This window comes from Hemitrygon akajei, chromosome 4, assembly GCF_048418815.1.
Source record: "Hemitrygon akajei chromosome 4, sHemAka1.3, whole genome shotgun sequence".
Taxonomy (NCBI): domain Eukaryota; kingdom Metazoa; phylum Chordata; class Chondrichthyes; order Myliobatiformes; family Dasyatidae; genus Hemitrygon; species Hemitrygon akajei.
The window spans coordinates 48,093,234-48,106,261 of record NC_133127.1 but is presented as its reverse complement, the minus strand read 5'-3'; the positions used below and the strand labels follow the sequence as shown (position 1 = coordinate 48,106,261).

General features: G+C 42.1%; 1 protein-coding gene and 1 long non-coding RNA gene across 2 annotated transcripts in view; one reads left to right on the top strand and one right to left on the bottom strand.

Annotated features, from left to right (window-relative positions):
* Positions 1–3,213: 3,213 nt before the first annotated feature.
* On the bottom strand, positions 3,214–12,547 carry rpl34 (ribosomal protein L34). The gene is made up of 5 exons (XM_073042511.1): positions 12,472–12,547; positions 9,847–9,920; positions 8,871–8,970; positions 3,928–4,031; positions 3,214–3,343 (listed from the first exon to the last, which is right to left on the bottom strand). The coding sequence occupies exons 2-5, from the start codon at positions 9,909–9,911 to the stop codon at positions 3,259–3,261; spliced, it is 354 nt and encodes a 117-aa protein (XP_072898612.1). The 5' UTR covers positions 9,912–9,920; positions 12,472–12,547; the 3' UTR covers positions 3,214–3,258.
* The window catches only part of LOC140726308 (uncharacterized), a 47,235-nt gene continuing 46,750 nt past the window's right edge, over positions 12,544–13,028 (top strand). The window contains exon 1 of the long non-coding RNA XR_012098607.1: positions 12,544–12,746. This is a non-coding gene — a long non-coding RNA (uncharacterized lncRNA). The remainder of the gene's footprint in view (positions 12,747–13,028) is intronic.

The following is a 13,028-nucleotide window of genomic DNA, read 5'->3' as shown; positions in this document are numbered from 1 at the left end:
GAAAGGAACTATTTAAACATTGCTAGAATTGCTCCATAGTTCAGTCTCTCTCACCTGGAAAAGGCTGATCTATTTTGGGTCACTTTTTATCCTTGACTACATTCTGTAAACCAAGGCTGGTATTTATTACCAATTAAAGACTTGTCTTGATGACTCTGTGCTACTTTCAGAGGCCAAATAAGTCAACAGCATGACTGGAGCTAGACACAACAGCCTCCCTCCCAGATGTGGTAGTTTGAGTCGCCATGGCCACAGGAAACTGCAGAGCAGCAAACAATATGCTGGAGGAACTCGGTGGGTCATACAGCATCTGTGGGATGAAAGTTTGTTTCAGGGTTTCAACATGAAATGCAAATTTCATTCCTCCCACAGTGTATGTAAACTGAGTTTTTCTTCCAGTATATTATTGCTTTCATCATCATACCTGCATTGTGGTGGCTCATAAGGGTGGATATATCAGCGGTTTGATATTTAATGTTCTGTGTTATTTATGTGATTAGTTTTTTTTGCATTTTGGTTATTTGATGATCTTTCTTTTAAATGGGTTCTACGGTGTTTGTGGCTGCCTGTAGGGAGGCTTACTGCAGGGTTGCATACTCTATACATAATTTAATAAATATTTTGAATTTCTAAACCTGCCAGTTGAGGTGGGGATTCAAATTATATTAAAATTGTGTAAATTGCAGCATTTGTAGAAGATGCAGTGCTAGTTACAATCTCTGCCTCCATTCTTAAGCTGTTGATTCTGGATTTCCTGTTTCTAATAACTGTTCATGTGAACATTATTACTGACAAAGCAAACAGTCCTCTTTCACCCCATCTAACACATTGAAAATGGTTGAGTTTTACACTTGGAACATTTGTTGGAGCTTGGCCTCAATTTTTTAATAACTGAGCTGTTCATGTTAACTTTGGATGCTCAAAGAGTAAATACATTTGAAACTTTGAATACCAGTCATCAAGGGATCAGAAGTGGAAAGGGTGTGCAGTTTCAAATGCTTGGCTGTCAACAGCTGAGGATCTAGCCCAAGCCCAACAATTACAAGGAAAGCACGGCAGTGGCTATATTTCATCAGGAATTTGAGGAGAATGGTTATCAAAGAAACTTCCTACAAATGCACTATACAAAACATTTAACTAGTCGCATTGTCTGGCACAGGATCAGAAAAAGCTGCAGATGTTGCAAATTCACTCAGCCTCTATTTTTCCTCTCTTGCAGTGCTGCTGCAAAACAAACTTCATGTCATATCCAGTGCTATTAAACCTGATTCTGATCTTAACTGGGTAAGTGGGCTAAGGAATGCTGGCAAATGGAGTTAATCCACATTTTGGGAGGACAAATGAGGGCAAAAATTGAAGTGCAATACACACCAAAATGCTGGAGGGACTCAGCAGGCCAGGCAGCATCAATGGGGAAAAATAGTCAATGTTTCAGGCTGAAACCCCTTGGCAGGACTGGGGGATAAAAAGCCGAGTAGATTTAAAAGGTGGAGGGGAGAGAGAAATAACAAGTTTAAGGTGGACCCTGGAGGGGGAGGGATGAAGTAAAGAGCTGGGAAGTTGATTGGTGAAGGAGACAGAAGACAGTGGAAGAAATGAAAATGGGGGGAGGAGCACCAAAGGGAGGTGATGGGTGGGCAAGAAGCTAAAGCATTACTGGAAGTTTGAAAAATTGATGTTCATGACATTAGGTTGGAGGCTACCCAATTGGAATACAAGGTGTTCTTCTTCCAACCTGAGTGTGGCCATGGATGGAGACTGGGAGATCCCGCTTGTTCCAGCAGATGGCGCGTAGACGCTCAGTGAAGCACTCTACAAATCTACATCAGGTCTCACTGATGTACAGGAGGCCACACCAGGAGCACCAAACATAGTAAATGACCCCAACAGACTCTCAAGTGAAGTATTCATACTCATCTGGAAGGACTATTTAGGGCCCTGAATGCTGAGTTTCTCCAGCATTTTGTGTATTGCTCGGATTTCCAAAATCTGCAGAAATTTCAGTGAATGGCAGGACCCCAGAGAATGGATAACAAAAGGACCAGTCGTCGTGGTAGCTTAACAGGGTAGTGAAGGTGGCTTTTTGGCACACTGGCCTTCAGCAGTTAGGAGTATGGAAGTTGGGATATTGCACTTGTATAAAGATTTGAAGCCACATTTGGAATATTGTGTTCAGTTTTGGTCACCCTGCTGTAAGAAAGATGCTGTTAGGTTGGGAAAAATTGCAGAGATTGATGAGAACGTTGCTGGACTTGGACATTGTTGAACAAGTTCAGACTTTCACTAAGGTCTGATATATAAAAAGATGAGGGTGATGGGCATGGTCTTCTAAGGATTAGGGTGAGAGGCGAGGGATTTAATGGGAACCTGAGGGGCAGTGAGGATATGGAATGAGCTACCGGAGGAAGTGGTTATGACTGATACTTAAACAGTTAAAAAGGTTGTTTTATAGGTACATGGATAGGAAGTTTAGGGACATTAGCCAAACAGGCTACCTTAGATTGAGAATCTTGGTCAGCATATATCAGATGGCTGGGGGTCCTGTTTCCCCCATTAATTTACCCTGTAATCTATTAGATTTCCATTACCTGCATACTAGGAGTAGTTTTGTGGCTAATCCATCCACTGACCCACACACCTTTTAAGACATAGCAGGAAATATAAGTTGTCACACTCTGTAGACCATACAGGTTAGGACAAGTGTGAAAAACAAGCTTTCTGGATTGAATTCAATCTCATTTGAATTATGTCATTAAAAATTTGCGTAAACTTTCAGTCAAAAAGAGAGCCTGCGACTATTTAAGGGAACTATTATTGGACATAAATATTAAAGTAAAAACTGCAAATTCTGCATTTTTCAGTATAAAGCTCTTAGTAGGCACATTGAGCAGGTGCCAGACAGTTCCTGCATTTTGGAAGGATAAACTACAAATCAGATTAAGAAAACATCTCTTAAGAGTGAAATCTCAAGGATCAGGTTACAATTCTACTTGCAAGTACTGATAATCATTTATGTCCATTCCAAACTCCTTCATGGCCAAGGCAATAAGCAAATTTCAACATAAAGCTGGTGGATCAGAATACTAGGATCAGGAAGGATCAAAGTCAAAGTCACAGGGCAAGCTTTCTACCCCCTAAAGCATTTGTGGAATTGACTTTGTGGTCACAACCATCTACATTTTGGAGGAAGAATAAAATTCTCAAACAAGTGAGTTCCAATTAATTTTTTACTTTCATACGCATACAAAATGACATGATTCACTTTGACTTCTGGCTCTGTGCTTGTGCCTTCAGCACCTTCACCACTATCTTCTGTTCCTCAATAAGGAACGCACGCTTAATTCTGAAATTTAAAAAAAATGCACATTAGATTAAATTTTATAGCCAAAGGCTTAAAAACTCAGACACCAATCACACATCCCACTCTCAGAACCCGCACTCTAGGCCAAAATTCCCTGCTGTGATGGGACACAAGCTTTGGCACTGCGTCAGGTTTTGGGTCCACACACAAGGTTGGCTGCCACTTTCTTTTCCTTTTGCAGTGGAGTCAATCCACAGACAACACATTGATCAAAACAAGTAACCCTGGAATCAATTAACTGCACGCTTCTGGGGCAAGTGACTTTACCATGAACATACAACCATTTGGGTTTAAAACTCATGATCACCAATAGCTTAATATACCAAGTAGTCATCTAGTAAACTACCTGAGGCACCTCCACCGTAAACTTTGATGGCGACCCTATAATTTTTTTACTACTGGGTAATCATGAACTCCCCAAGTTAGAGCACCCGACTACACTACACCAATGCCTCAGTGAGTTACTGATGGGAAAACCATACTTTTACCACCCCCTACATAGTTTCACACCTGACAGGGATGCTCAATAAAGCAGTGGACAAGAAACAAGTCACTTTGGAGTTTACCTGTCACGCACACACTTGGCACACATAGAACCACCATAGGCTCTACTGACGTGTTTCTTGGTCTTCGATAATCTCATTAGGACCTTGGGTCGAACAGCCCGAATCTATAAAAATTTAAGAGGAAGCAGTTAATGTGTGCTTTCTGTCAACATTCTGAATAGAGAATAATCACTAGGTTTAAAATCAATTTATACTAAGCAGGACATAAACCATTTATCAAAAGATTTAAACTAGGCGGCATAGAAATGCAGTAGTTCGCACATCGCTTTACAGCCCCAGCAATCTGATTGGTATTCAATCCCTGCTGCTGCCTGTAAGGAGTTTGTACCTTCTTCCATGACTGACTGGGTTTCCTCCCACATTCCAAAGATGCAGCTTGGCTTAGTGAATTGTGGGCATACTACGCTGGGACCGGAAGTGAGCTACCCAGCTGAATCTTGCTGATTTGATGATGCTAATGACATTTCATGTTTTGATGTATATGTGGCATGGCAAGGCTAATCTTAAAAAAAAATCATCTATGGAAGAATCACTGAAATGAAACTAGGAATAGGTGATCCAGTGCCTTACAGCTAGGTTCTAAGTTAAACCTAAAAAAACCAAAGGCTGCATGGGTCCTCACTGTTGCAGCAAAGTTTAATACAAACTCAAGGAACAACTTGGTTTCCTTCCACTTTACAGCTTTCCAGGTCTTCCAAAGTTCAACCACTTTGGATAGCCTTTTTGACTTGCATATTTTGATTACAAAGCAGATAATTACAGTTAATTATTCTGTTTCTTTTCACATCGCTTCCGAACCAGTTTTAGTAATGTCACTAATCCAACACCCCATTTTATTCTGCACTATTGTCCCTTGCGTCATTCTCTCTCTCACCTTCCTCCTCTGCAATTTGCATTTCATCCAATCTTGTTTTCAGCTCTGCTCCAAGATAACTAACCTGAAACGTTAACTCCAAAAATGCCAACAAATTTGCTAACCATTCTGGTGTATTTTTTTGTTCCATACAAAAGTTGTGTGAAATGTGTTTTGTTGGTCCAAATCTCTTTTATTTAGAACAGATTATGTAGCAAATAAAAACAATCCTTACTGGGAAACGTTACCCATTCTGATGACAGTAGTTATGCCTGATGAGCATGTTTCCAAGTTCATGGCAGTCAAACTACATTAATTAGACTCTCAGCGATCTACAGATTATTCCTGGGCTATGAACAGCCATCTCATGGATATTCTCAGATACAAATAAGCTCTCAATATTAAATTTATAATTCTGACATATGTACATACATCGAAATAGCAGAACTAGTTTCTTCTCTCGTTTCACATTTAGTGATTTTTTATTCTTCTCAGTCTTAAGTGCATATGGTGCCATTCACCACAATATTGTGGAGGTATAGTTAGCATATCAGGTGAGTTTTGTGTATTTCTGACTTACAAATTGACTTCTGAATGCCTAAAAATGGAACCAGTTTGGTACCTGGAAATGGCCCGCAGTTGTCCCAGGAGTATGTAAAGTGGAAAATTAAAGTACTCCTTCATATAGTGTGACTGCACTTCACAAACAAGACAAAAATAAACCCTCCAAATATAGATAAAGGATTTGCCGTGCCTGTGCTGAATGCCAAAGATATTATCAGTATTTTGGAATTGAGGTACTGACCAGTTTTTCCTCAATATTTTTACAGCAACTGGGCAAGCTGAGGAAATGTACTTTTGCCAGAGTGAAGCTGGATGCACAAACAAAATTGCATTCTGCAGACTTTTACTGCAATTAAAAGGAAGTCCCAAATGACAGGTCAGTAATGATCACTGCCTGTGGGAGGTGGTAAATATTCTAAACCAGACATGGGATCTATAAAAGACAGCTTCCCATTCGTTTTCATCTTTTAAATGTTACTTCAGGGCTTTGTTTGTAACAAATCCCTGGTGGTTATATATTGTGGCGACCCACTTTCTGCGCAGGCGAACCGGGTCACAAATAGCCAGCGCGTGGGGAGAGACTTTGGTAATGCACCTCTGACATCATTTCTGCCCGGACAGGGCGGGTGCTAGGGATTAAATGCCAGCGCTGCTAAGTTTGAATAAACTAGTCTTGAAACGACTTACCGACTGCGTGTCATTATTTCAGCGCTGTGTGTAGCACATCACTACATTTCATTTTCATTCTAACAGCAGACACAATGGTGTTCAAGAGGTATTTAAACATGTGAACATGCAGAGAATGGATCATGTATGGGCATTTTTAATGGCAAATATCAGCATTTGATTTTTACACGCTTTTTAATGTACACCATTAATCTCAGTCCATGGGTGGACAGAGGGGTTGCTCTCACAAGAACATTAACAAGTTGCAACCATACTAACATGAGTACAATCAGTAGGGATAGGCAGCAACACCTCAATACCGGTACCCAAAAAGGCTCCCTAACTTTACTCCTTATGCATTATCAATCCTGTGGCCAGATTCTGCTCCAACTCCATTTATCAGTTTATAGAGGACACCACCAGAATGGCCCAACTCTCAAACAAGCCACAGCACAGGAAGGAGACAAAGTCTAGCGCCATGGTATCATAACATTTCCCTCAATATCAACAGAACCAAAGAGCTGGTCATGACTTCAGGAAGCAACGGTTATTACAGCTCGTGGCATCGGAGTTCAATGCTGGCATCCTCCGTACGCCCTTTTCCCTCCCACAGTCCAAAGAAGTACCAGAAAGGTTAAGTGTTCATTGTAAATTGTCCAGTGATTAGGATAGGGTTAAATTCGGGTTGTCAGGCGTTGCTGGGCAGTGCCGCTCAAAAGGTCAGAGGTCTTACTCTGCACTCGATCACTGAATAAAATAAAATGAGCAGGGTGGAGCCAACAGCCCATGGCCTCATCAATGGTGCTGACCTGGAGATGCTTGAGAGCTCCAAGATCCTCAGTCCCGATCTCATTACATAGACACCAGAACCTAGAAAGCACAGCAGTGCCTCTAATTCTTCAGGAGGCCAAGGAACCTTGGCATGCCCCTGTTGACTCCCACTAACTCCTACATATCTTGGTATGGCAACTGTTCTTCCCAAGACCACATGCAACTGCAGGATTGTGGAAATAGTATGCCGTGAAAGCCAGCCTCTCCACACTTCTCGGTGCCTCAGTAAAGCAGCTAACGCAAAACCCCCCTCAGAGATTCTCCCTTCTTCCAAATGCAGAAAAGCCTGAAAGTATGTACCATCAGACTCAAGGACAGCTGCTATCCCACTGTAATGTGTCTATTGAATGCACCTCTTCTACGACAAGATAGACTCGATCTCCATCTACCTTGTCGTGGACTTGTACCTTATTATCCTGCACTTTCTCAGTAACTAACACTACATTCTCCATTCTGTTTCTGCTTTTCCCTGCATTACTTCAATATATTGCTGCAATTAATTGATCTGTATGGATGGCATGCAAAACAAAGGTTTGCACTGTACCTTGGTACATGTGACAATTACTAACAGCTATCTTTCAACAAGAATAAAACTTTCTCCTACTCTGCAAATGAACCTGATAATTGAGGTCAGACCAATGCAATTCACATAAACAAGCCTGAACACTCGTTGAATTATGCCAACTCCAGCAGTGAGACATGCTTCGGATTTACACTTCCATACCATCTAATTTGCAGTGTGCACCCTATGTCATTAGGACTAAAAATGTCACTCTGTTGAATTTGAAGTTTCAGTAATCCACAACACAATGTGGTCAGCAGTAAAACGCACATTATAGCAAACTGTCCAGGCAAGACTGAAGCTTTACGTCTACAACTTCAAAAGGGCTTATAAATTATCATCACTAACAAACCAAGCACAGGAGGTGGAGGAGCTTAGGAGAATTAATGGCGACTCCTTTGCTTGCATCTTTGGAAGCAGCTCTATTTCCATCTTTAATATCTCTATTTTTCCCTTTCAGCATTCTTTTGAAGACCCTGACCTGGAGTTGCATGCTGACTCTGGTTCTCTGCGGGAATGGGACCCGCTCTCGGGGTTTCACGACTGGCCGTTATTCATCACACCAAGGGCTCGGCCCACCTTCGGAGGGCCTAGATCTCATGGCCCTGGAGGCGGGCAGATTGAAGGTCAGTGTCCAGGCAAGAGATCAGTGTGTTGTGGGAAATGGAAGATCTGAGGCTGTGTGCCCAGAGACCCAAAATCTTTGGGCACAGAGCTCAGCAAAAGCGACGCAACTGACTTTTAACATCATAAACCAGTGAGTTGTTTGTTATGCCGCCTCTCTTGCTGTGAAATGGAGATTACACTTTCTCCCTTATTAGGGAGAGGGAGGGAGAGAGAGAGAGAGAGAGGGAGTGCACGCACGCCTGTGGTGTGCTGAATACTGGGTGAACAAGTAGTTTTCGCAGTACCGCAAGTCGGTGTCTTTGTTGTTGCTTTGCTCACGCTTGAGTGTTCAGTAGCACTGCCGATTCTTTTTTGCCGGTGGGATCGATGCTTGCTGCCGCTTATGCACGGGAGGGAGGGGAGCTGGGGGGACTTTTATATTCTAACATTTAACTGTCATTCGTTCTTTGGGGGCACTCCTGTTTTCTGTGGACGGTTGCAAATAAAAAGCATTTCAGGATATATATTGTATACATTTCTAACATTAAATGTACCTTTGAAACAGGAACATATATATAAAATTTCCCTATACATTTAAAGACTACATAATTTAAAAAATCTATTAAATATCTTCTCCAGTTCTACAGGACAGTCATGATGCATAAAGTCTCTTGCCTTCACTAAAGCCAGAAAGACATTAAGATCAGAAAACCATGAAATAAATCCATGTTTGCTGATCTTTTCTTTGACGAACAGCTCGGACTGCAGAACACAGTGGTTGCTGAGGCCTATCCAGCAAGCGGTCAGTTACTCACAGCCACAAGGGGCAAGTAACAGCAAGTACATTTTAAAATGACTTACACCACGCAGTCTTCCAGGACAGATTCCACATGCGGACTTCGGTGCCTTGCCGACTTTCTTCGTGTACAGGAACACAATGCGGTTTCCAGGTGTCCGGGAGCTTCACAAATTAAAAAAAAAATAGTTTTCAGAAAATTAGTATTAAGATTGTTTGGGGGGGGGGGGGGGGAATGCACTTTCAATTGTAATCATAGAACAATGCAGCACAGAAACTGGCTCTTTGACCAAACTTGTCCATGTCAACCAAGGTCCTAACTGAACTGGTGTCATTTACCTGTGTCTGCCTGAAATCACCCTGAATGATTCCTATTCCTGTGACTGTCCATATGCCTTTTAACTGTACCCATCCATTCCACAGTCAACACCCATCGTGAAAAAGTTGCCCAGCCCATCAGATCCCTTTTAATCTGTATGGAACTCACCACTTGCATCACTTACACCAAGCAACTTCAACTGATTCTTCTCACTTCTGACAAATCAAAGGTGTATTCATGGGCACCTGCATGCTTGTCTTTCTGTGAATAGTCCCCATATCTGATATAACTACCGTACTCCACAACTGTTACACTGACAACTGCAATAGTGCCTGTGCAAAAGTCTTCAACTTTATCTACTCCAGCAGCTGCGCGTGCCCCTCACATTTTAAACTTATACCTTCTAATTTTGTACTTCCAATATACTACAGGATGATCAGATTAAGGGTCGCAGGAATGAGTTTAATGAAAGAGACCCATTTTTGCTGGAGCAGCTCAGAAGTCAACCCAGCAGAGGTGATGTCAGGAAACAGTTCTTCACACAACTGGCAAAGGATATTGGGACCTTTCTCCCACAGAACACCAGAGAGGGGTTAAATGAGAGGCTCAGAATAGAAAGCAATTTAGATTAGAGAAATAGAACCAGGATAGTACAGGTCCGTTATCATTTATCTTAAAGGAATAGATGCGCTGAATATATTCCTCTTATATGCAGTACTTACAGTCTTTTCTTGTTGGAGGTGGTGTTGTAGGACAACCTACGGCGGTATGTCAGACGCTGAACCATTTTTTAAATCTGTAAAAAGAAGAAAAAAGTATATCTAATAGACAGTCTTGAAGATGCAGGCTTTCAAAATTCAGATTTGTCAATAGAATGTTTAAATCTGTGGAGATAACTAGCTGATGTATAAGACAAGATATCGATGAGTATCAGATTCAGCCCTTGGAATCCCAGTACTTATAGCCTGATTTGTGAACTACCTTCATAAACTAAATTTAATTTCTATGCTGGAGGAAAATAACCTAGCTCAAATTTCCCAGTAATCTATTAGATTTTAAGGAAATACTCATTCATATAGCACCTGAATGTGTCAAAACTATTCAAGATTCTTCTCAGCAGGACCAATCTAATTTGACATGAGCTTAAAGAAATATTATCAAATAGCATTTAAGGAGCACCTTGAAGAACACAAGAGATTGCAAAGCCTACGGCTTTAGTCTCAGTTGCTGAAAACATGGAAGACCCTTTGAGCTTGCAGAGTAAGGCCAATCAGGGAACATCGTAAAACACAGAATAAAAATTTTGATAAGAAAACCTGTTCCTACAAACTGGAGAATCTGCCCATTTTCCACTCAAACACCGTGACGGTTACCAGGACTTCAGACTGTCAGCAGCAAGCAGTTGTGTTAAACTGCAGATGGCTGCAACACTCAGAAACCATTTTCTTTAGTGTGACTATCTTAGATGAGCTCTACATGCTTTGGGTTGTGTATGACTGTTGGTACTGTATTTTGCACCTTGGCCTTGGAGTAATGCTGTTTCATTTGGTCGTGTTCGTGGATATTTATGTATGGTTGAATGACAATTAAACTTGAACTTCAGGTCTAAACTAAGGTAAAACCAACAGTTTCACGCCACACTTTTTGCCCAAGATGGTTCTCGATTGAAAAACAACAGCTGTTCTAACAAACAAGTATTCAATAGTACAGGGGAATTATCCCTGGCACAAAAAACAGAAAATGCTGGAAACTCGACAGATCAGACTGTATCTGTGGAAAGAAAAATAACCTAGACATTTAACCACCTCTCCACGGATAATGCCTAACCTCTCCGTGTTTCCAGAAATCTTTCACTCTATTGTGACATAAGAGACGGCAGATGCTGGACTCTGGAGCAACAAAAAAAGAGCAGGAAGAACTCAGTGGGAGGACTAGGAGAACTTGCAGAGCAAAATGGAACTTTTGGGTAAAGACCCTTCCTCTGAACCAGATGAAAGGTGTTGATTAGAAATGTCAACTGTCCATTTCCATCTACAGATGACACTGAGTTCATGTAGCATCTTCTTTATTTTGATGTATCTGCTGGTTTTCTTGATTTTCAAGTACCCCATCGTCCTGTCTCCTCTACCAACACCATCTGTACATCTACTTGGATGCTTCACAACTTGATATGATGATTGCCCAGAGTTGTAGACACAGCTCAGTCCATCATGAAAGCCAGCCTTCCTTCCGTGGACTTTTCTACATTGCCCTGCCATACAAGGGCGTTGCGGTCGTGTAGTGGTTAGCACAATGCTATTATGGCTCGGGGTGTTGGAGTTCAAAGGTAAATCCCAGTGTCCCCTGTAAGGACTCTGTACACCATCCTTACAGAATGCGTGGGTTTTCTCCAAAGACGTATCAGGTTGGCTAATTGGTCATTGTAATTTGTTCCATGAATAAGTTAGGGTTAAATTAGGATGGTCAGGGTTTGACTTGAAGGGCCTATTCTGTGCTGTATCTCAAAACAGCCAACACAATGAAAAGCCCCCTCACCTTGACATTCTCTCTTCCTTTCCATTATACTTTACAGAAGCTTGACAACATGCACCACTAAAGCACAGCTTCTACCCTGACATTATACGACATTTGAAGGGCTCTGCTTGACTGCTTTCTCGGTAACAGCTGCATGATATTCTGCACAGTCATTACATTTCCCTCGCACTACTTCAATCTACTTACATTGTAAAGTTATCTGTACTGGTGGCATGCAAAACAAGGTTACTCACTATATGTGTGATAATAAACCAAAGCATTAGAGGCCCAGGTTAAAGGCTCAGGCATAAAAAATAGGGTAATATAACAATAATGTGGGAGTGAGGAAAAACTTTTTAATGGGAACCCATCGCCTATGAGGGTGTAGCAAGATTATGAATAAGGAAATTGAATCACTGGTCGGATTAGTCCTTCCTCTTCGGATCCTGCTGTGCTACAACTCAACGTTTGTAAATAATTCAGATAACATATTAATGAACCAATTAAACCACCGTCCCTAAGTACCGACAGCCCTAGCCCAGACGGATACGCCAACAGTCTGGCCCCCAATCCCACAACCAGCTAACTATTACGCCCAGGCCCAAAGCCGGGAGGGTGGTTAGTGCTGACTTCCCGGGCACCAGGAGCGGCACTGGGCTTTCGCTCCGGCCGGCGGGCATCAGAGACGGAGACGTTGACAATATACATCCCGGAGGAACTCTCCCGCTCGGGGTAACACCACTCGGCAGAGGATCCATCGGACCGCGGCCGCCGATGGCACCGGATTGTCGCAAGAACATTGGCAGGCAGTCCGCCCTTCACCAGAACCATACCTGCAGCCGGCGTCACCGGAAAAGGAAGGAGGAAGCTACTCGGGGTGGAAGGTCAAATGGAGCCAAGAACCGGACGTGACGTGGGGCTGAGCGGGATTGGTCGTGTTGTTAAACGGCGAAGCTTCAGTCCTGAGCGCTGAAACCATGGGGAACTTCATCAGTGTAACTTACTTCAGTTTAAAGCACGAAACAGTGCAATGGTGGACAAGAAGCAGCTCATTCCAATGAGTATTTTCCGCGGTCAACTAAACTGAATGCACACAGAAGTGTCGGCGGTGCGTGTTAATCGGCTTATCATTGCCACATGCACTGAGTTTTCAGCGAAAAAACTAAAGCATCCGGACACTGATCATTCTGTACCAAAACGGACCTTGTAATTTTTGCTCTAATTGTGTTCTTCCTTGTAAAATATGTGTATACTTCATGCTTCATTCATGATTTTTCTTGTGAACGCTGCTTCTCTAAAGTAAATCTGTGATTCTGCAAGTCAGAATCAGGTTTATATTCACTGAACTAAAATATGTGAAAACTTTAATTGTTCAGTTTTTATGGCACTG

Bases quoted from the DNA above. Each gene is read 5' to 3' on its own strand.
- rpl34 (XM_073042511.1), bottom strand. From the start codon at position 9,911: ATGGTTCAGCGTCTGACATACCGCCGTAGGTTGTCCTACAACACCACC. The intron at 4,032-8,870 runs GTAAGTCATTTT...AAATTTTTATAG, and splicing joins GTCCTGGAAGACTGCGTGGT to ATTCGGGCTGTTCGACCCAA. The intron at 3,344-3,927 runs GTAAACTCCAAA...TTTAAATTTCAG, and splicing joins GCCAAGTGTGTGCGTGACAG to AATTAAGCGTGCGTTCCTTA.